The sequence below is a fragment of the Lynx canadensis genome, chromosome E3 (assembly GCF_007474595.2).
Source record: "Lynx canadensis isolate LIC74 chromosome E3, mLynCan4.pri.v2, whole genome shotgun sequence".
NCBI classification, from domain to species: domain Eukaryota; kingdom Metazoa; phylum Chordata; class Mammalia; order Carnivora; family Felidae; genus Lynx; species Lynx canadensis.
The window spans coordinates 19,806,706-19,831,002 of NC_044318.1; the positions used below are offsets into that span (position 1 = coordinate 19,806,706).

Genomic DNA, 24,297 nt, shown 5'->3' on the forward strand with positions numbered 1-24,297 from the left:
TTTTTTTCTAATTAAGACAAATCAACTAACCATCCTGTATTTCCTAAATAATTTGTTATCTTCAGTAATTTATGACAATTTCTTTATTGCATAAATTTGGTGACACCCCCCCCCCCCCCCGCCCCTTAATTTTTTTTAAGCTTCAGTGTGTTTGGGACTTTTGTTGTTACTGCTACTAACTCTTAGTTGAATTGTTAGGTATTTTCTTTTTTTTTGAGTCACAAATGGAACTCAGAAGCTCTCCAGATATTCCTACAGTATCTGTCATAACAGTTTTCCACATTTATTCAGACATGAGAACCACATGTGACATTTGTTTTAAGAAATATAGATTCTGATTTATCTGTGAGGCTAAAGAATCTGTTTTTTTAAACAACTTTCCCTTAACAGCGCTAGTTAAACAAACTTAAGGATCACTTCTAGAATTTAAGTTATGAAAGAGACTTAAGGGCATCTGACTTGTTTTTTCTTTGAAAGCATGTACATCTGCCTGAAAACTCTTTCCATCATCCCATTGTTTCGAATCTCACATACTTACAGGACAAGGTTTGATGCATAGATTAACTAAAGATCTTGGAAATACCATGCTGTGAATGTTGTGTGGGTATCCTCCAGCTGTTAGAGAAGATCTATACTCTGGAACAGATTGCTCAGGCATTTGGCTGAAGAGTTGAGGATTGTATGGAGGCAAATCAGCGATGTTTCTCTTTGCGTTAGTAATTTGAGGTGGGAAATGTTTGAGTAGGAAGATCATGTTCCCTGAGGGATTAGAAGTGGGTGCTTCCTAAGACTCGGGAACAGGTATGCTTCCCATTTCTCTAGGGCATGTGAAGCGAATTACAACTAAATGAGTTCAATTTAATACGCATTTTAAATTCAGTATTTAATTTTGAGTTGTTTATGATGCCGCTTGGGATTTTTCCTTACTTTAATAACTTTATAACAAATATATTAAGATTTGTTTGTGCCTGTGTAAAATATAAATACAGCTTGTTATAGTTCATATTAGTTTTTAAGTCTTCAACTTTTTTTTTTTTTTTTAAAGGTTTTTTTTTTTTTTTCAACGTTTATTTATTTTTGGGACAGAGAGAGACAAAGCATGAACGGGGGAGGGGCAGAGAGAGAGGGAGACACAGAATCGGAAACAGGCTCCAGGCTCTGAGCCATCAGCCCAGAGCCTGACGCGGGGCTCGAACTCACGGACCGCGAGATCGTGCCCTGGCTGAAGTCGGACGCTTAACCGGACTGCGCCACCCAGGCGCCCCATTAAGTCTTCAACTTCTTAAATAGCCATCTAGTTCAGCCTACTTGCTAAGGATTAACAGAAGCTGATGGATTGGCAGGTATTTAGGTATTTTGTCCAGGTTGACCAGTGGCACTTAACACTGCAGCCATTTGTCCACAGTGAAAATTCTAGCATTTACATCTGTGTGTATCAACTTAAAAGCCAGACTTGCCCCTTCTGTGCCATTCAGTGCCCTTCAGCACTCCAGAACTCACCAAAGTCAGTATAGGACAGGGAATGTATATTATACAGGGGAAACATATTCTAAATCCTCCAGTGTGTTTATTAATGAGTAAGAGGATTTTTATAGTAGTACAAAGTTTGGCTAAGTTTTAGATAAATTTGATTTGTAGGCTCATCTTAATTGACCAGAACGCTCTTTGCATTGTTTAACCAGCTGGCTGCTTCTTTCCCTGTCCCTCTTAAAATGTAAGCAGATGGAATTTGAGTTATTGTGCCTCAAATACAGGGGAAGTTGGTGAGCTGTACCTCCATAGCAGTTCAGTGACACTGTGCCTTTCTGCATTTCCTGCAGAAAGCTATGGAGTGGGAAAGCAACAGAAGTTGGAAGCTCCTTTCTTTAGAATTTCTTGGTGTAGAGAATTTTCTAATCTGCTTGAAGTTTTTGTCAGGTTTGTGCTTTTTGAAACTCTGTCCCCTGTGACATTGCTGCTGCTACTGCTGCTAATCAGGAAAACGGGAAGAATTGATTTCACTTGTATGGGTTTGCTTTTCCTCTGATCATGAGGCAGATTCTATTGAAAACTACCATATTATTTTAGCACGGCAGCTAGAATAATTGATTTGAGAGTTTAGGCTTAAAGAGATTATAATTACTTACTGGAAACATTAACAGTAGGGAAGAAAGGCAAATCTTGTATGTGGTGTTGCCTGATGAGCAGTTTCAGTTTAAATATACTAGTTTGTAACATGTTGACTTTTCTTCCAGAAGTTACTTTATTTTGTGGCTTTTAAGAGCATAAAATCATTCTCTGTAGTGAAGACTTCAAAGAATGTTTATAGGTGACATTTATTTTTTAAAATACCGTTTGAGCAAAGGTAAGAATTTCTTAACCATCAAGCATTTGGAGTTGAGCCTAATTATTGACAGCTAGAAATGTTAATTTCTGGAAACTCTGGCTTGTTGTCAGTACATTTTTATCTTGTCAATTACACCTACCCCCATACTTGTTTGAGAAGGTAGGGTGTTTTTTCTTATAAAAATAAGAAATACTTAGGACAACCCTGGACTTTTGCTCTTATGTGAGAATGACATTTTCCAGCCGAGGCCCTTTCATGAGTGCTTTTGCCATGTGTCTTCAGAGAGAGCTTGACGCTTGACACTTGTCTTTTCCTGTATGATGACGTGTACTAAGGGTAGGCATGCTTACTTCAGGTAAATTTTTTTTTAATGTTTTTTATCTATTTTTGAGACAGAGACAGAGCATGAGCAGGGGAGGGGCAGAGAGAGAGGGAGACACAGAATCTGAAGGAGGCTCCAGGCTCCGAGCTGTCAGCACAGAGCCTGACGCGGGCCTGACACGGGGCTCGAACTCATGGACTGTGAGATCATGACCCGAGCTGAAGTCAGACGCCCAACCGACTGAGCCACCCAGGTGCCCCTTACTTTAGGTAAATTTAAAGTTTGCCAAAAGAAGTCTTTAAAAGCACTGTGTATTCTATAGATACTTAATTAAGTATTATTTTAAACTGGTGATGTCAACTATTTCAATTCTTTTAAGAATTCAAACACAAATCTGTATATGGTTTCTATGTTTTGGAGGTCAATTTAATATTTCATTCTGTTAAAAGTGAAATCATGTCTTAAATGGCATTTTTGTATCCTATGCCTGCTGTTTATGCCAGTATTTCTAGAAGATTCACAATGTAGCCAATATGAAGACTCATACACAAAGCTAAATTATAGGCTTTGGAAGGGTAGGACTAAAGGAAGGGCTTGAGGTATTAAGATTTGGTCATTCATGTTTTGGGGAGTTTGGTAAGCAATTCATGATACTGATGGCTGCTTTGTATTTCAACTGTTGTTTCTATTAAACTTGTAGATAGCCAACAGGAAGTTCTCTTATTTACTGTTTTCTGAAATTTATTCAGATGGCATTTAAAATGTTATCTTAAAGATTAAAAGAAGTAAATATTCATATAATTTTAATTTCTAATGACTGAGTAAATAAGTAAAAAAAAATTTTACAAATTTAGAACTTGTATATTTAGGATTTTGGATATTAAATATCTCTTATCTAGTCCTAGTATTTTACTTGAATGTAGGACAATTGCTGTGGGTTTTTTTTCCCCCAGTTAATAGACGTTTTTCAGAGCAGCTTCCAGTTTACAGAGTGATAGCGTGCTTGTGCATAAGAAATCTCAAAACACATGAAAGTAGCACAAATTAATTTAATTGTCACATTGGTTCTTTCGGTTTTTTTGCAAAGTGGGAAGTCTTGATTTGGACACGATTTAGGAAAATGTTGGTTTAAATTCTTCGCATGAGTAACTTTTCCATTCTAAAAAATGTTCTAAAACTTGGTGATTTCTGGGCCAGTTCATAATTTTGTCCATCTGCTTAAACTGTACAAAAGACCAGTTGGGTCACAGAATGGCAAAAAAATGTAAAATAAAAAAGTTTTAGTGGGTATGTGTGTTTTGTACTGGCCTAATGAAATTCCTTCAAAATATTTTTCTGGTATTGTGGATAACATGATGTTGTGGCTAATTAGGGTAACTTCCCAGATAAACAATCATATTTACTGAACTTGTTCTGTGGATGCCAGCTCTGGGTTTTTTGTTTGTTTGTTTGTTTGTTTGTTTGTTTGTTTAGAGCAGAGATTTCTAACCACTGAGTTACTCAGCAACATACCAGCCAGCTACCATCATCGTCCTTAACTCTTTCTTCTTTTGATCATTCTCTCTTTACCAGTTCTTGATTCTTCCACCGATTAAATGTCAGTGTTTCAGTGTTTTCATCTTCAGTATCATTCTACATTGTTCTTTGGGTTCATGTCATGCTGACAGTTCTTCGGTTGTTCATTCAGCCAGTAGTTCTTGGTTGTGTGTGGTGCTTGGGAATGCCAGTGATAAAGGGGAGGAGCAAGAAGGTGGCACTTAAGCATGTGCAGGGTGAGAGATGCATTAAGAGTTTTATGGGAAAGAGGAGGGGAAATTGCTTGTCATAAAATGCTTTTAAGGCTGGCAGAACCTGGGGAGGGGTTGCAGGGTAGTTCATTGTTTCCTAGGAAAGGTGGAGAGAAAGATTTTCAAGAGAGGTGTCAAGGACGTGGGCACCTGGGTGGCTTAGTCAGTTGAGCGTCCAACCCTTGGTTTCGGCTCAGGTCATGATCTCGCAGGTTTGTGAGTTGAAGCCCCACGTCAGGCTCTGCACTGACAGTGTGGAGCCTGCTTGGGATTCTCTGTCTCCCCCTCCCCAGCTCATGTGCTCTCTCTGTCTCTCTTTCTCTCAAAATAAATAAACAAACATTAAAAAAAAGAAAAGAAAAGTATCAAGGCATTTTAGGCACAAAGAATATCCTGAAAAAGAATGGTACCTTTTGGAGTATGGCAGGTTCTTGGTGTGAGAGAGAAGGAAATGCATGTTTATGCAATGGGGTATGAATCTGGAGAAGTGGTAGACTGGGGCCTTGCTAAGGACTTTAGATGATTTCTGAAAGCACTTTAATGATACAGACAACTTGGGGCAGAGAGATGATAGATTTGGGGAGGGGAGTCAAGATGGAAGCCCCAGAGACCAAGTAAGAGGTTTTTGCAAGAGTAAATTGGAGGGCCTAAATCACAGCAGTGACATTGGAGATGATAAGGATGCATTTGAATGCTGTCCAGTAGATAATCTGTCAGACCTGTTGCCTGAACGTGGAGGGATAGGGAGAATTTGGGGAACAAGTCCCTGCTTGAGTAAATAGGGAGGCCATTTTTAAAAGCTCTTTCTGTCCTGCCTCTCTGGCCACTACTGCTCTTCTGTCGGCTACAGTAGCCTCTCCTTTGGGTCTCGGTGATGCTTCTCATTCTGCTGCTCGCGTCACCTTTCTCCCACCTCTCTGCTGAATGCTAAGTTGATTTTTCTGGTTCATACTTCACCGAACTTCAGAACCATATGTTCAGCTGCATTCTACACATGGATATTCTAGAGCAGTGGTTTTCAGAATTTATCTGAGGACTCCCCAGAGGCTGTCTGAAACTTCCATGAAATTCACAAGGTCACACTGTTTTCATAATGATAGGAAGTTTACTTGTGGTCTTCACTCTTTTTTCTCATAAGTACATAGTGGAGTTTTCTAGAGACTACATAATGTGGATGTCACAACAAATTGGATGCAGAAGTAGATGTGAAATCGACCTGCTTTCTGTCGATTAAGCCAGATATTAAAGATGTTTGGAAAAATGTAAAAACAGTGCATGCATACATTTCACTCTCTTTTTGTTTTGGAAAACTTATTTCAGAAAATATATATTCATTCAGTGAAAATACATATTCGTGTAAGAGTTTATTTTTTTCTTTAAATATTTATTTATTTTGAGAGAGAGAGAAAGTAAACAAGAAAGGGGCAGAGAGGGGGAGAGAGAATCCTGACTCAGGACTCAGTCCCATGAACTGTAAGATTATGACCTGAGCCAAAATCAAGAGTTGAATGCTTAACCAGCGGAGACACCCATGCACTCCAAGAGTTTTTGTTTTTGTTTGTGTTTTTTAATTTTTTTTAATGTTTATTTTTGAGAGAGAGAGACACACACACACACACAGAATCCTAAGCAGCCTCCAGGCTTCGAGCGGTCAGCACACAGCTGGATGCGGGGCTTGAGCCCTTGAGCCAAAGTCAGAGGCTTTAACCGACTAAGCCACCCAGGCGCCCCAAGAGTTTATTTTTTAAATGAATTAATATATTTTTAAATATCTCTGTAAATTTCTACTATGGTAAATATAGTTTTAACCCACATAAACAAAAGATCTTTGGTGTTCTCAATAACTTTTAAAAGCACAAAGGGGTCTTGAGACCAAAACGTTTGAGAATTACTGTCATACAGAAACAGTAAACCTAACATCAAAACCAAAGCTCATTCTCATGTATTTTCCAAACTTAGTTTTTGTCTTCTATTACAGTATCTTGGTAGATGGTACTACTGTCTACCCACATTCCAGGCCAGAAATCTGAGGGTCATCCTTACTCCCCCTTTTTTAACCTAGACAGCAGTAGTGATCACTAACATTTATTGGGTACTCGCAAGGGGCCAAGTACTATTCTCAGTTCTTTACATCCATTGTCTTATTAAAGCCTCACAACAACCCTGCATGGTAGAGGTATTAATACTTACCCCTGTTTTACAGATGAGGGGAACAGAGGTACAGGTTCTTAAGTGGCTTGCCCATGGTCATACAGCTAGTAAGTTGCAGAGCCAAGATTTGAATCTAGTCAGTCTTTTGAACCTGCACTTCTTTATTCTGAAACAGTTTGTGTAGATTGATAGGACATGTTTCTTAAAGATTTTATTTTTATTTATTTATTTTTAATGTTTATTTATTTTTGAGAGAGAGCAGGGAGGGGCAGAGAGAGAGGGAAACACAGAATGCGAGCAGGCTCCAGGCTCTGAACTGTCAGCACAGAGCCCGACTCAGGGCTCGAATTCATGGACCGCCAGATCATGACCTGAGCTGAAGTTGGACGCTTAACCAGCTGAGCCACCCAGGTGCCCCTCTTGAAGATTTTATATGCACATTCCCTATAAAGTCATCTGGGCCTGGTGCTTTTTAGAGAGGTAAATCTTGGAGGACTTTTTTCAGTGTTTTTTGATGTTGTTCTAGGATCTTCTCTATAAGCTCATTTGGGTAATTATACTTTATAGGGCAGACACTGGGCCTATAGCTTGCAAATTTGGCCCAGTGCCTATTTTTGTATTCCAAGTTTTGCTGAAACACAGTCACATCCATTCATTTATGTGTTGTCTGTGGCTGGTTTTTGTGCTACCATAGCAGAGTTGTAGTTGAAAGATGTGGCCTATAAAATGGCCTATAAAATGTTTACTATCCGGCTCTTTACAGGAAAGATTTGCCAAGCCATGTTATGGAACATTGTTTACATTTTGAATTCTGTCTTTTTTAATCCCCGGCACTGTTTGTATTTCTTTTTTCTCCCCATTGTTCGGGATTACTAAAATTTTGTCAGACTTCCTGGTAACACTGTTGGGTGTTCCCTTTTCTGCTGTGCTCTTCAACGATTTAAATAGCATTAGACTTAGAGTTACATGTTTCTTAGAAGTATTCTAGTAAAAACAAAAAACACTGAATGGCAGTATTGGTCAAACTGTCTGATCCTGATGGGTGATTTCATAAATTCCTCCATTTCTTCTGTTCTAATTACTGTTTATTTTCTTGCCTTTTTCAGGGTCAGAGTTAAGTCTCTCTTCCATCTTTTCGAGTTAGTTATAGAGTTGAGCCTAAAGAAATATCTTCATTTTAGAAAATCATCTCATTTTTTCCTAATTTTAAAAAATCAGGTTAACTACCAGTTTATTTTTTTCATAAAGCCACACCTTGGAGTTACTAGTTTACTTTGTAAAGTCCTTGGTTTCTCCTTTTATCTCCACTAATTTCTTCTTATGCTTCATTTAGTTCATTTTTTAACTTCAATAAGATGCTTTTTATTCATTCTTGTTTGTTGAAAATAGTTAAGGCTAGGAATTTTTCTTTAAGCATTGGTTTAGCCGTATCTTAAAATTTATCATGTGTTTTGTTTTCACTAGTGTTTTCTTGGTAACTCTACAGTTTTGGTATTTCTTTTTCTTTTTCAGCTCAAAATTTATTTAAGGCTGTTTCATTTGCTAGTTTTGTTGTTTCTAATGTGGTTGCATTGTAATCCAGAAATGTCATCTGTATTATTTGTACTTTTTGCAATATAGTGGTGTTTTCTTCAGTACTATATTGTGTGTGTGTGTGTGTGTGTGTGTGTGTGTGTGTACGTACTCTTATACTGTTTCATCGGTATTTGTCAAAAAAGGTGTTCTCTGTCCATCAAGATAGATGGTTTTGCCTTTTTTCCCAGTTTTTCTGTCTCCACTTGATATACATGTTTTGATACTAAGTTTTGGTATATAAAGGTTCTTTAGCTGTTTAAATTTTTTTAGTTGGTTTCTTTTATCAGTATGAAACATCTTGTTTTTTATAATGCTTTTCTGATTGAATTTTTTTAAACTGGACGTTAATACTGCTTTTATTTAAATTTTGTTAGCATTTTTGGTCATATATCCGTATACTTTTCCCCCCTCAACTTCCTGTATTGTTTTGTTTTAGAAGTGATTTTTGCAAAGTACATTCCTTAAAGTTTTTCTTTTCTTAAAAAAGCTAAAGAGCTTTTATTAATAAGTAAATTTAACTCATTTACATTTATTTATTTATTTATTTATTTTTTTTTTAAAGGATTTTTTTTTTTTCAACGTTTATTTATTTTTGGGACAGAGAGAGACAGAGCATGAACAGGGGAGGGGCAGAGAGAGAGGGAGACACAGAATCGGAAACAGGCTCCAGGCTCTGAGCCATCAGCCCAGAGCCTGACGCGGGGCTCGAACTCACGGACCGCGAGATCGTGACCTGGCTGAAGTCGGACGCTTAACCGACTGCGCCACCCAGGTGCCCCTCATTTACATTTATTTTGATTACAGATCGTTTGGAGCTCATGCGTGGCATCTTAATCTATATTTCATATTAACTGCAATTCTGAAATAATTATTTTTATTGCATTTTCTGTATCTTTTGAATGGATTGAGTTTTCTTATTTGCTCATTTTTTTTCTCTTTTCAGTGGTTTGCATATTTATTGATGTAATTAACCTAAATTTTAACTGCACAAACACACTAGCCAAAAATCATGCAGTAATTATGTCTGTTACCCAGCAACCCCATCCTTACCACCCTACCTTCACACGCAGTTAACTTCTTTACTCTTCCAGTATGCGTCATGTTCATATCTGGGATTTCACTTCAGATTATTTAGTTCAGTTTTATAATCAGTAGTTACATTGTCTTAATATTTTTACTGGTTTTAGTTAACTCTTCTGGCCCCAGAAATGAGGACCTATCTCGGCCTTACTTTCCCCATGACACTCGACTGAGGAGTACAGCAGCTCTCTGAATTGGAGGCAGGGATGGGGCTGCCGGGTGACAGACGGAAATACTGCTTCTGAATTCCTGGTCACTTTTGGCATAGTGTTAAGGTTCTCCTACATTATTCACATAAATCGTTCACAAGTGTTTGCCTATAGGTTATCTTCTAATTCCTTGAATGTATTAAAGACCATTTTCCTGTTGCTGTCTCATATAAATAATGTCATTGGGTTTTAAATTGTTACAATCTTGTCTTTTCCTTTTAGTAATACAGTGGCAGGCAAGCCTGTGTTTTAGCAGTGGATAACCGTATTACAAGGTTACATTCAGTTGCCAGATACAGTGCTGAACCTGTACTAAACATGCAAAGGTTGAGTTGGAGTTTTTGTGTTTTTTATGATTTCATAGTTATGTGTACTTTATCTTTCTTTTGGTTTCAGAGGTACTTTAGAATATTCTAGTGCCTTGTTTTCCTTGTGACAGGAATATACATTATTGCTGCTTTCTGGGAGCATTAAATTGTCTGGGAGACAAAAGTTTCATATATAAAGTAATTAGACCTAGAATGTACTTGGCTCAAATTATTAATGTGAGGCTTTTTGGTTGCCTTCAAGAATGGAAGGGATTCCAAGCAATAGATGGAATGTAATTTTGTAATTTTTTCAGTGCAGTCCTCCTGAATGACAGTTTGCTTGTATTACTTTAGAGGAATCAAAATCACATGAAAAAATAAGAGACCAGATCCCATATTAAAGAATACTAGTATTAGTGACGTAGACAAACTACACCAGTGGCCGGGAGATAGAAGGTGGTTAGTGAGGCCAGACCTACATGAAGGAGACTCTAGAGCTGCAAGGGGTGGGGGTGGGGACGGGGGAGCAGGTAGCTGCTGGAAATGATACCGGTGACCTCTTTATCACACCATCATACGCATTGTAGGCATTTAACAAATATTTCCTGTATTTGGTCCACAGAATAGCTTCTGCTTGTGGAGTTTTTACATTGTGCTGGGTACTAGATCAACACTGCCTGTACGGGCAAGGTGAAAGACACACAGACGACCCAGTTCTAGTGGCAGCTGTTCTAATTTCAGGCCTGGAGCTCTCAACCCTTGGGCAGCATTTTCTCCGAGCATCCTCACTGGTCACATGGATACATTTCACTTTATTTGTCTGACAGTGGCATCTGTAAAGATGTGTCGAACTCTCACGGAAACGTTAAACGGCCGCAAAAGGTGGTATTGTACCGATCATTAACAGATACCCGTTGTTTGTATCGCCTTGTACTTGGTGCTCTGTAAGCAGTAACAGTTAACTCGAGGATAGCTCTGCAGGGTATAGGTGTTACCCCATTTGATGGGGGAGACCACAGGCTCGGTCACGTCTATACAGCTTGTCCAAAGACACAGAGCTCAGTAAAGGCAGCACTGTGATTAAAACCTGGGTCCATCCAGCACTGAAAGTTCTTATACCACGCGGCATTGATGTAGTTTAGAGACTAGGTATATCTTCACCGGCTTGAGTCCTTTCCATTAGTTTACTTATTTGATCTCTTTTAAGGGTCTAAAAATACACTTTATAATTTCAGATTGTTCATACAGTAGACAAATGGCTATTTCTCAGCTCTGCTTAAGAGAGGTTATCTATGTTACTTCTCCCATTTTGGTTAGTTTCATAGATGTCATTCTGTTGTCTTTGTATTCACTTCCCCGTTCTGAGTTTGTCCTATTTGAGACTTTATGTTTTAACAGCAAAAAATATTGTTAACTTTGTCTGTTTTTAAAGAAACTGTCAGATTGTTTTCTATCCTTTCTACCTGTTACTTGTGTTCAGTCTTTCAGAGATGAAGAATAGCAACCAAACACATTAAAAATGAGGCAGATTAAGAACAGTTTCCAGAGAATCGAGGATTCTTTTAGGATTACCAAAATTCAATTCAGCACATTTGTTCTTGAAGCTACTGTGAGTTCTCTAGTTGCACAATCAGGTGCTTGTTCTCTGATCAGAATAATATGGGACGGAGCTGGTGAGCATGAGCTGTCCAGGCCAGGGGGTGCTGATGATGTCCATGCCCTTATTGGAGAGGTAGCTAGCAGAAGTAAAAATTTGACTCTCTCCTAAGAAAACCCTAGCCTGTGAGTGAGGATATCCTCACGCACTTGAACTTTCCGTTCCTTTAGGGTTGTTTTTCTTAGTGCCTTTTTACTTAGATGGCTTACTGTGGAGGTACACTTTACTGGCTAATCTTTTCCACCCCTTTTCTTTTGTTGGGATTAGTGCCAGAACAGATAAAGCCCAGTGTAAGCCAGCCTCAGCCTGCCAACTCTAATAACGGCACTTCCACAGCAACCAGCACTAATAATAATGCCAAGCGAGCCACAGCCAACAATCCGCAGCAGCCGCAGCCGCCGCAGCAGCCGCCACAGCCGCCACAGCAGCCGCAGCAGCCGCAGCCGCAGCCGCAGCCACCACAGGCCTTGCCTCGGTATCCTCGGGAAGTACCACCACGATTTCGCCACCAGGAACACAAACAGCTTCTAAAGAGGGGTCAGCATTTTCCTGTCATAGCAGCAAACCTGGGATCTGCTGTTAAAGTGTTAAGCAGCCAGTCAGAAAGCAGTGCTTTAACAAATCAACAGCCACAAAATAACGGAGAGGTGCAGAACAGCAAAAACCAGTCAGGTGAGAGAAGGCATTTCTTACGAGACTCCCACTGTCATCATTAGCAGCGTAGCAAGTGTATACATTCATGGCTTTTGGGGGGTGTATTTGTGTTCGTCAGTGTCTGCAAATAAGAGTTCCGTGCAGGGAGTTATGAATGGGGAACCCTAAAAATGTTTCCTGTAAGCTGACTGCCCATCCTGCTTTTTAAATGATTAATCACTGTCCCTCCAGGTTCTACCCATTTTAGTAAGTAGCTTATAGCTTAAATCGATAAAACTGTAGCTCAGATTGAGCACCCTCCCCCAAGGGATGTGCTAAGTAGTTATACACATTATTGCAATTAATTGTTGACAGCTCTGTGAGGCATAAGTTGTTCTTATCCTCACTTTTCAACAGAGGTAACTGGGGCACCAAGACATTAGCTAACTTGCCTAACCTCACTCCGTTACCATGTGCCATTAAAAGACTGTTGCACGTGGAAATTATATTCAGACAGCACACCCATTCAGTTATTGCCACAGATCAGCAAGGGTGGTGAGGCAGGAAGTGTATGTGATTACAGTTTTCTCAAAGCTCGGTTTGTTTCAACATGTTCTGACGGGCTCTGATGGTTTGTCCCTTCATTTTTCAAACTGTTTTGGAAGCATTTACTACAAGCCAGATAGAGACTTGAGGAGAATCAAGGTTCCCACACATGCAAACACTAGCAGATCCTGGTTATGAACAAAGTTTCTAGAGCCAAATGGACCTGGCTTTTACATCCCGGCTCTTTGGACATGTCACTTAATTGCGCTACGAGCCTGCCTCTCATCCGAGCAGCCTTTACTAACCATCCCGGCAAGAGTTACACTCTCTCTCTCTCTCTCTCTCTCTCTCTCTCTCTGCTGTCCTATGTACACCAGGAACTCCTCTGCACGTCATGTTACCATGTCTCCCAGCTAATGAGGGGCAGAGCTCAAGTTCCAGCTCCAGAGCTGTGCTCCTGACAGCCGTGCTGTATTTGGGCACCATACTGCACGGTGGTGGGGAAGGAGGAAGAGGACACAGTTGTGATCTTTCTGGCATAGGTGATCAGAGCAGCACATTAGTATTGGAAAGGATGCAAACGTAAATTACCACCGCCCCTCCCCCCACACCCCAGCCACTTAACTCCCTTGTGTGGGCTTGCCCAATCACTTAACTTACTTGGACCTTCTCCTAATCTGTTAGTACGGACATTAATGCCCAACCTATATGGTTGCTTTGAGGATTAAACTGTGCGATGTGTTTTAAGCACGTAGCTTGGCGCCTAATGTTTAGGTGCTGAATGAATTATCTTCCCCAAAACTTTTACAGAAGAACTTGTACTTTTCAGGAAGAAGAGTCTGGTTTAGACATTATATATGATGCCAAGCAGTTAATTTGGTGTGAAGTTCATCTGAGAAATCAGATTGGGAACAGATGTATTGAGTCATCAGCATGTTTTCTAAAAGTGTGGTTGAAACCTTAGGAGAGGCTACTCACACAACACGTGCTCAAGTACCTACACACCAAACTGGTGGCATCGGAGTTCACAAAACAAACAGGGAAGTGGGCCAGTAAATTTAGAAAATGGTATGATGTTGAATACGCTTTTTCAGTTTGGGAAATGAAAGAACAAAGGTGTTTTTGAAATGGACCAATAGGAGTGTAAGAGTGTTTTTCTCAAAAGTGGGTAGTGGTCAGAAATCCCCAAGTATGACAGATGTGCATTCAGATGAAAAGAAGGCCTATGTGAGCATAGGAAGAAATCTTCAACAGAGGCTGAAAAGGAAAAGTATCCTGCGTGTTTCTCCAAGGACTTTCCGAGGGGGCACTGCGTTAATGTGGAGGTGGAGCCGGAAGCCAGGAGGGTGCGGCAGTCGGCAGTCTGGCTGAGCCCGGAGGCTTGTGAATGACAAAGGCAGAGTGCTCTGCCGAGAAACCAGACTTGTGCTTTTATCTGTTTTGAAAACATTTGGGAACCCCCCTTACCAGCATATGTCACATGTTTACATTAAAACATCTTTGTAGGCGCTACTCGGAGTAGGAGCGACTTTAGCCACGTAAGAGACCACTGGGTGTCTGTGAGCCGGGAAGCCGCCTGAGACTGTCAGGCCTGCCCTGGCCTCTGAGGGGTATTTACAACAGTAATGACTGACCTTTAGCAGGTGTTCGCTACGATGCACACACCTCACGAACACATTTAAGCCTCATTTTACAGATTCGAGCTTAGGCTAGTGATCAGTGAGGAGCGGCGTAGCCTATGTTATAAACAGCTTGAGCAGTAGTCCACAGACACAAAAGCTGTGGTGTCGTGAACTGCATGCAGTTCAGAATTGTACGAACATGATCTTAACTTTTAATTTTTGTATCCGTGTTTGACATTTTTGTTTCCCGAACAGATGCAGTTAATGGAGATGATTTGACATGTTAATCAGTACATACAATAAATACGCAGCTATTTGCTTAAAGTTTTCATGATAAAAGTGAGGAGTGCTGGATACACCTCCCTTGTCCTCACAGAACTCATTTCTCGTTTATTCAGTGCAGTCAGGGAGCAGGGGTCTCACCTAGATGAGAACAGGTACTTCGTGAATCAGAGGTCACAAGCTCAGCCCCTTTGAGGGCCTAGCAAGTAAGCGAAGTAGAAGATAAGAAAGAGTGATGGGAACTGGGGCAACTGTACTGAGTTTTGTACCCTTCCGAAATACCTGTGCCAGCCTTTAGAACCCTGCTGCGCTGGTCAAACCAGACTGCTCTGCGTGCCCAGCTTCCCATTTGTGGCCGGGCCTCAAACACGCATGATGCTTTCAGTCCGTGCCAAGGGACTTAGAGCCTTCGGGTATTGGGCTTTGCTGCTGCCCAAATAACACTTCAGTTTGGGGGACCTAGAGGCCTTTAGGTAATAAAGGATCTGGGCGGCGCTGATGCACCTAACAGGGCTGGCAGCAGTATTGTTCTTACGGGGCCAAAGTGTTCCGACCCACGTTTTATTATCCAGCTGACAAAGAGCTAAACAGATAGAGAAATCCCCGTGTACCCTGCACCCAGATCCAGCGGTTGTTAGTAGTTTCCCACCTTGATTTCACATACACACCTCCTTCCCTTGCCTTCACGTGTACACTTCCCCATCATGTGTACATATGTGTGCACACACGTGCACATTCATTACACTTCACCTTTAATACTGCTACAGGAAGTTCCCCAAGAATAAGGATCGTCTCCTGTGCAACCATGATGCCACGATCCACCCCTGCGCAAAGAGGGGACATGTTCAGTATCTTGTAATACGTAGTTCGTGTTCACAGTTCCACTGGTTCTTCCAAGAATGTCATTTTGTTTGTTTATGGTAGGATATCGTTTATATAAAATATAAAGCCTGCAAAACAACATTCTGTATTGCTTAGAGATGAGTTTAGATACAGCATTTTGAGTGGTTACCCTCGGTGACTCACTGGGGAAGGGAGGAGATGTGGTCAGAGAAGGGTGCACAGGACTTTTTTGTATTAGTTATTTCTCACGGGGAGGGGCATGTGGGTATTGTCTGCATTACTTTTCATAGCCTTTACTACGTTTGAATTTTTTTTTTTTTTTAAAGAAGTCTCAAGGTCATTTGAGCTATCATGGGGAATGACCAAGAAATGGGGCTGTTTTAGTGAAAAAGAGAATGTTAAGGTTTCCAGAGATGTTTCAAGACGAAAATATTGTCCATCCACCTGTGCTCTTTACTGCCTTTTCAGTGTGGTTCATGTCCTTGCTGTCCCGGAGCTTCTGCTTTTTGCTCTCTATTCACACCTCTTCGCCCTTAGTCTATAAACCTAGTTAAGCTTGTATCGTCTTTTTAAGAAAAATTTAAACTCCCAGTCTCCTGAGGAATCACAGAATTTCTCTCCTCCACCGTCTCGCGGAGTGGTCTATATTTGTACTCTGATACATCACTTCAGTCCTCTGTAGTCTGGCTCCTGCTCACTTGACTAAAATAGCTCTTCCTAAGGTCACTGATCTTCTGAACGACAAATCCAGACTAACTTATTTTTAGTTTTAGTTGTGGCAAAAAACAGGCTTTTCCGTTTTTATCTTAATAGACACCTACATTTTTATTGTTGATCGCGCCCTCCTCCTGAAAGCTCTTGCATTCTTTCCCTTTTCTTTGACCAGTTTTCAGGTTTTATTCCCCCCCATGGCTTTGCTTCACATCTCTCCCCAGTTTTAGGCTCATGTCCTCTGGATGTCTTCAGCTGATGTGAGGCCCCTCAAACCCCACACGTCCAAAATGGAACTTCTCATCCAGCCACATTGCAGTGTCTCTTTCTGGGTTCCATTGCTCAGAAGGTTGGCATCCCCATCATCCAGCACCAGTCATCTAGAAATCTTAAACTCATGTCTCACGGGCCACTGGTTGTCCAGGTCCTGCTGGTTCATCTCCCACATGTCTCAGCTTTTCTCTCCCGGGGATGGCCATCACCACTGGCCCCATCGAGGCACTCACCATCTGGTCTGGAGCAGCACCCCCGAGATTGTCTTTTATGGTTGTCTCCCAGCAGCCTCACCTCGTGTCTCAAACCAGAAACCAGCCATGATCCGTGCATCACATTTGGTTGGTAGTATTGCTTTTGTCTTCTTTAATCTAGAAGAGGATGGCTTGCAGCCCATTCCAGTCAAGTTTTACTGGAAGACTGCCACGCCTCTCGTGTCCACATTGTTTTTATGCCTGCTTCCAGGCCACAGTGGCAGAGTGGTTGCCACAGAGACCATCTGACTGGCAAGACTTAAAATATTCACTAATCGGACCTTCACGGGAAAAGTTTTCCCAGCCCCTGGACTAGAGGCCAGAATAACTGAAAGAAACATTCTAGACTTTGTCCCTTGAGTGCTGTTTGAAATTGTGCATGTCAGCCTCTCATATTCCCAGTGATACTGCATCGTCCTTCCCAGAAATACTGTGACACCGAAGTACTATTTACTTCTGAAGGACTTCGTCCTCTGGTGAGAATGAAGTCTTTAAGGCAGAAAGCACATGTTTAACTGTTAAATCTGTTATATGCTATATATTTAATAAGAAAAGTAAATGAACTTTCTTGAATCTAAATTCTTCCTGAGCAGATTATACTGTTGATTTACAAATCACTTGAATTATAGCCAGTCTGTGCTCTGCCTGCACATGCCCGCTTTGATCTTTGTGCAGAGGCTCTAGGAAGTGACACCTTTCTTCTTGAGATGTGATGCTAGAGCTGCCCCCAGCACCCTTGAGAGACTAGGAGCCGGTGGTAGTTTGCATTTCCAGTGTTCTGCAGTTAAAGCACAGTCATACGGATCTTAGTTTGCCCACATCATTGCCGTGTGTACAGATTTGTGTTTTGCACCACACTCAGTAAAACTCCACTGTCCCCTTTCCTCACGCCAAGACGGGGTTTCACAGTCTCGCTGTTGCTTGCTGTTTCTTGGAAAAACTTAACAGGATTGTTAATAAGGTTCCTCTGGGTTTATCCTCTGGATCATTTGTGATGATGGGTTTTGGTTTCCTTATCTGTAAGGGAAACATACTAAAAATTTGACCTCTCCCAATTCTGAAATAATCTCAGTCTCTGAAATGTTTTAGTTGCAATCGCCGAGGAACCCTCTTCTTTTTACACCTTAATTAGACGAGGATCTCCCCACCTCTGTCTAAACTGCACGTTTTTCATAACCAAAAGGTCCTTGGTAAACAGTTTTCAAAATACTCTTTTAGGTTTTTTTGAAAGTATCAAATAGTTTTCAGATTAAAAATGGAATTTTAGCTAATAAGTGCTGATGGATCTCTACTTTTCCTAAAATACATAGAAATATATAGCAAAAGACACATTTAGACCACCACCACCTCCAAACCAGCTCATGACTAGATTCTGAGAAATTTTTACTGACATTAAAGGTGATAGAATTTGGTTTGCAAAATGTATCATGCTGTTTGCTGGGGGGGTTTTTTGTTTGTTTGCTTGCTACTTTTGATGTATTTTGACATAAAAAGGCTTCGCATTTGGGGCAAGTAGTCAGATCTAGGTCCTTTGTTTTGTGGGTTTTTTGTTTTTTGTTGTTTTGTTTTTTTTTACTTTTTTATGTATAAAAAATTCTCATTCACTGGTGACTTCGTGGTTTCATCTTTTAACACAATCATATGAAATTATTTTTGACAAAATTTGTCTCATTTCAAGAAATCTTTTTAAAGTATTGGATATTCCTTTTCTCCTGTTGATTTAAAATGCTAACATTTCACAAATGCTTGGATCTGTTTCTGGTTTGCTTTTACTGTTCGGTTAAAGCTTCGACACTCGGGCAGTGCAGCACTGGCTAGCTGTTGCATGATCATGCGGTTCCCCCCGCCCTCTCCCACTCCTGAGATTTTTTTTGGAATTCTCTTATGTTCTACATGAATCTTTAAGTCACTTAAACCAAGTTACACACTCCTGCTGGCAATTTCTTTTAATTGAATTAAACTTTAAGAAAGAATATTATTATTATCTTCTTATTCAGGAACAAGTTTCTGTATTTAATCAAGTTGTCTTCTGTGGCCTGCAATCAAATGTAATCATAAATGACTAAATATTTTTGTTAGCTTCATTCCAAGCTCCTTTATAGTTTCTGTGGCTGTTGCAGTTAGGATCCTTTTTCAATCACATTTTCTCATTGACTATTTCTGGTATATAGGAAAACCATTGCTTTTACATGTTAACCTGCTTTGTTTCCTGTCTGCTCTCCTTACCTTTTCTCTGGATCATCTTCCAGCACAAGGCTGCGTATTAGTGTTGACGACACCTAATTTGTGACGACACTACCTTTTTCCTGTCATTATGGGAATGCTTTTGCTGTTTAAGTGTTAAATTCCAGGTCTGTTCATTTATTTTCAGCTTAGGTAGTTTTGTCTAACATTCTTGATCTTATTTACTCCTGCTATTTGGAAGTGGCAAGAAAACACGCGCTTGTAGAAAAACAAAGAATGGAAACAAGTACTTTTGCTCTAGCCTTTGAGATGATGATGATGATGATGGTGGTGGTGGTGGTGGTGGCAGCTTGATTATTTAGATTTGGAGATGTGGATGGGTTTGGGGCTTGGCAGTGTTTAGGATTTGCCACGCTCAGGAAGCAAGCAAGGATAAATCTTAGGTTTTAGGAAACTTACTGAGATGAAGAAAAGCAATAAAGAAGCAGGAACTTTTTTCCCCCTTTGAGAGGAGGTGCCTGTGGGGGAATAATTCAGGAATTAGCATTCTTTGTGAGTTATGTAGAGATCTAAAGTAAGCAGGTTGTTGTATGCTTTCCAGTTTTGTTCTTCCTGAGATAGACGTGATGGAGTGAAAAATGTGCTTTGGAGACAGGCCTGAAAAATCCCAGTAATCGTCACTATATATTAATTAGTGATAATAACCGCCCTCATTTATTAAGTACCTACTCTGGATCAGGTATGGTTCAAAGCACTTTTAATTATTAACCATTCAATCTTCCAGCTATTTGTGATGGGTATTATTATCGTCCCTGCTTTACAGATGAGGAAACTAATTTGCAGGAAGACGGAGCCTCTTGCCTGTGATCACACAGCTAGTAAATGGCAGGGCAGCTTTTAAGTCCAAGCAGTCTGGCAACAGAGCTGTGCTCTTACTCACTGTACCCAGTTGGCGCTCCGTGGAGCAGTTACTCGAAGCTGGTATTGAACTAAATACTTCACACAGGACAGTGTAGCTCCCGGCTGGGTGGCGTGGTACTGTTTGTGTCCCCAGTCTGCAGACTTGGTCATACAGCTGCTGCATAGAGCCCGGACTTGAACCTCTGTGTCTCTAGAGTTCCAGCCGTGTTGTTATTAGCCACCTAGTTTTTTTACCCAAGTGCTGAATCCGCTCTTCCTCACCTGTGCTATAACTTACCCTCTGGGCCTCGATTTCCCCATCTACAAAGTTGAAGGTAATAGCTGTGCTCTAGGGTCGTTCCAAGGAGTCAGTGACAAAAATGCATAGAAAACACATGACCCATGGTACTGAATGATGTTGCTGGCGGTGCAGGTGCTAGTCCGTGTATTGGCTTGTTTTTGCCCAACGAGACAGACTGTTCAGTGTCTTGTGTTTTGTGACAAAAATCCTTCTCACAGGCAATGAAAGATGGCAAACTTGATTTGGCAGCTGAAAAAACCTGACTCTCAAACAGGGAGCAGAGACCAGAGTCTCTCAAAGAACTTTAAATTTCATGTATTTAGTGAATGATATACATGCTTTTGGTTTCTCTTTAGTCCTTTTTTCTGCTACTCTTTTCTAGCTCATAATGTTTTGCTGCTTGGAGGTTGTGCTTTGAGACAAAATGATACCAGGTGAACCTGGTTTTCCACATTAGCAACATCCTGACAGTGAGTTATATTTGTTTTCTAGGCCTCCAGCCCCTGGCGGTTGGCTCATTGGGTCTGGGATATGACTTGAGCCCGTGGGTTATTTAGAAGCACCACATAGGATTCTGATTACCATTCTAGTCGAGAGCTACAACATAAGCGACCCCCTAAAGGCAGTCTAAATGCAGACATCTTATGCAGGTTAGCATCTCTGAGAAACTTCTAACTACCAGATCCTTAAGCCGAATGAGAGTAATGAATCTGGGAAGGTATTAGAAACATGAGAACTGCCTGCCCCCTACCTGCAGCAAAATAACAAGATGATGAGATACAGCGGTGAGGCCAAGAGTATAGGATTATATGACTGGTCGGTCGTTAATAGTGTCCAGTGTCTGCCCTTGATTTTTTAATCCTCACAATTCTGTGATCTTCTAAAAAAACATGGCTGTGAAAGTAAATTAAATTTTTATGAAGGGGAATGGAACTAAAATAATGCTGACTTGTGTGCAGTATTTCAGGTTGAGTATAAACACTAATGAAATGGAAATATAATGGAAAAGACTTTGTAATTTTTATAAGCATGTTATAATACCCAAAAACAGTTGGGTGGAAAAGCTGTTCTAAGAAAGGGAAGACAAGAAAGCATTTCTAGTATATTTCTAATACATTTAATCAAGTTTGTCTGTCTGTCCTTACCCATCTACTTTCCAACCCCTTCTTTCTCATGTCAGGCCTCTAGGCCTGGGTTGCCTCATTATCCTAATACGTTTACTATCACCTAGTCCTTCCTGACACCAAAATTCTTTTCTTTGCTGGTAAGGTAACAGTTTGTTCATTCAGCAGATATTTATTGAGAGGGGCTCTTATGTTCCAGGTGCTGCTTTAGGCTTATAGGATAACATCAGTGAACAAAGCAGCAAAATACCCTTCCCGTGTGGGATTAACAACTGGATGAGAAACGTTGGCGGCTGGCATATACCCAGTGCCTTTGTAACCATACTGCCAAGTATCGTATTTGTCAGTATTGCGGAACCACATACATTTATAACGTACTTATCATTTTCTCAGACCCTTCCTAAGTGTTTTTGTACTTCTCCTTTACTCTAGATCTAAACCACAATACTTCAGGATCCCATTATGAAAATTCGCAGCGGGGACCTGTGTCTTCTCCGAGTGACTCTAGCACAAATTGTAAGAATGCTGTTGTGAACGACTCCCCTGAGAAAGAAGTATGGCCCTCAGTCCCTGGCAGTGATCCAGAGTTGGCTTCAGAATGTATGGATGCTGATTCTGTCTCCAGTTCTGAATCAGAGAGAAACATCACTATCATGGCTTCAGGGAACACAGGTGGTGAAAAAGATGGCCTTCGGAATAGCACTGGACTTGGTTCCCAAAACAAGTTTGTGGTTGGTAGCAGCAGCAATAATGTGGGCCATGGAGGTAGTACTGGGCCATGGGGTTTTTCCCATGGAGCCATAATAAGCACATGTCAGGTCTCTGTGGATGCTCCTGAAAGCAAATCAGAAAGTAGCAACAATAGAATGAATGCTTGGGGCACTGTAAGTTCTTCATCAAATGGAGGGTTAAATCCAAGCACTTTGAATCCAGCTAGCAACCATGGTGCCTGGCCAGTATTAGAAAACAACGGACTTGCCCTAAAAGGGCCTGTAGGGAGCGGTAGTTCCGGCATCAATATTCAGTGCAGTACCATAGGCCAGATGCCTAACAATCAGAGTATTAACTCTAAAGTGGGTGGTTCTGCCACCCATGGTACCTGGGGAAGCCTTCAGGAAACTTGTGAATCTGAAGTAAGTGGTACACAGAAGGTTTCATTCAGTGGTCAACCTCAGAATATTACCACTGAAATGACTGGACCAAATAACACTACTAACTTTATGACCTCTAGTTTACCAAACCCCGGTTCAGTACAGAATAATGAACTGCCTAGTAATACAGGGGCCTGGCGTGTGAGCACAATGAATCCTCCTCAGATACAGGCTCCGTCAGTTATGAATGGCACTTCCCTTTCTCACCTTAGCAATGGAGAGTCAAAAAGTGGAGGCTCTTACGGTACTACGTGGGGTGCCTATGGTTCTAATTACTCTGGAGACAAATGTTCGAGCCCTAACGGCCAAGCTAATGGTGACACTGTGAATGCAACTCTAATGCAGCCTGGCATGAATGGGCCTGTGGGCACTAACTTTCAAGTTAACGCAAATAAAGGAGGAGGCGTGTGGGAGTCCGGGGCAGCGGGTTCCCAGAGTGCGTCATGGGGAAGCGGGAATGGCGCCAGTTCTGGAGGAAGTCGAAGAGGGTGGGGAGCTCCCGCACAAAACACTGGCACTAATCTACCGGGCGCGGAGTGGAGCAAACTGCCTAGCAATCAGCATTCCAATGACAGTGCAAACGGCAATGGTAAGAAGTTTACAAACGGATGGAAATCTACTGAGGAAGAGGATCAGGGTGCTGCCACATCCCAGACAAACGAGCAGAACAGCGTGTGGGCCAAAACAGGAGGAACAGTGGAGAGTGAAGGTAGTACAGAAAGCACTGGACGCCTCGAGGAAAAAGCAACTGGGGAAAGTCAGAGTAGAGATAGGAGGAAAATTGATCAGCACACATTACTCCAAAGCATCGTGAACAGGACTGACTTGGATCCACGTGTCCTCTCCAACTCTGGTTGGGGACAGACTCCGATTAAGCAGAATACTGCCTGGGACACCGAAACTTCACCTAGAGGGGAAAGAAAGACTGACAATGGGACAGAAGCCTGGGGAAGCTCTGCCACACAGACTTTTAACTCAGGGGCGTGTGTAGATAAGACTAGCCCTACTAGTAACGATACCTCATCTGTATCGGGGTGGGGAGATCCCAAACCTGCTCTGCGGTGGGGAGATTCCAAAGGCTCGAACTGCCAGGGGGGATGGGAAGATGATTCTGCTGCTACAGGAACGGTCAAGAGCAATCAGTGGGGGAACTGCAAAGAAGAGAAGTCCACGTGGAATGATTCGCAAAAGAGCAAACAGGGATGGGGTGACGGGCAAAAATCAAACCAAGGGTGGGCCGTGTCCGCCAGCGATAACTGGGGAGAAACTTCGAGGAGTAACCATTGGGGTGAGGCTAATAAGAAATCTAGCTCAGGAGGTAGTGACAGTGACCGGTCCGTTTCCGGTTGGAACGAACTTGGTAAAACTAGTTCTTTTACTTGGGGAAATAACATAAATCCAAATAATTCATCAGGATGGGATGAATCTTCTAAACCTAATCCTTCCCAGGGATGGGGAGATCCTCCAAAGTCTAATCAGTCTCTAGGTTGGGGAGATTCGTCGAAGCCAGTCGGTTCTCCAGACTGGAACAAGCCACAAGACCTTGTCGGATCCTGGGGGATCCCGCCAGCTACAGGCAAACCTCCCGGTACAGGCTGGCTGGGAGGACCTATACCAGCCCCGACAAAGGAAGAAGAGCCCACAGGCTGGGAGGAACCATCCCCGGAATCCATACGTCGCAAAATGGAGATTGATGACGGAACTTCGGCTTGGGGAGACCCAAGCAAGTACAACTACAAAAATGTGAACATGTGGAACAGAAACGTCCCGAACGGCAGCGGCCGTTCAGACCAGCAAGCACAGGTCCAGCAGCTGCTCCCGTCTGCAAGTGCCATCTCCAGCAAAGAGGCGGGCGGCGGCTCCGGTAAGTTTCCACCGGGTCGAGTCTGGTGGTGTCACACAGCACCCCCCAGGACTGCAGTAGCCTCGTTTCCGTTTACTGCTGCTGTTAAGATCTGTTTCACAGAGTAGTTGGATGTGCACGCAAGGGGCTTTTCTGCTCTAATGCAGGAGAAGCTCCTAGGGAAGATGGTGACAGGCAAGGTGTGTAACATGAGG

At 41.7% G+C, this 24,297-nt stretch overlaps 1 protein-coding gene across 8 annotated transcripts in view; it reads left to right on the forward strand.

Annotated features, from left to right (window-relative positions):
* TNRC6A (trinucleotide repeat containing adaptor 6A) overlaps positions 1 to 24,297 on the forward strand; it is a 100,693-nt gene that overhangs the window by 42,348 nt on the left and 34,048 nt on the right. For 7 of the 8 annotated variants that reach the window (XR_003965658.1, XM_030301218.1, XM_030301216.1 and 4 more), the window contains 2 exons: positions 11,683 to 12,087; positions 21,521 to 24,103. Coding sequence is in view for 7 of the 8 variants with exons in the window: in XM_030301218.1 (XP_030157078.1) it covers positions 11,683 to 12,087; positions 21,521 to 24,103 (2,988 nt within the window). In the remaining variant the exon portion in view is untranslated. The remainder of the gene's footprint in view (positions 1 to 11,682; positions 12,088 to 21,520; positions 24,104 to 24,297) is intronic. The other variant, XM_030301221.1, reaches the window with a different exon arrangement.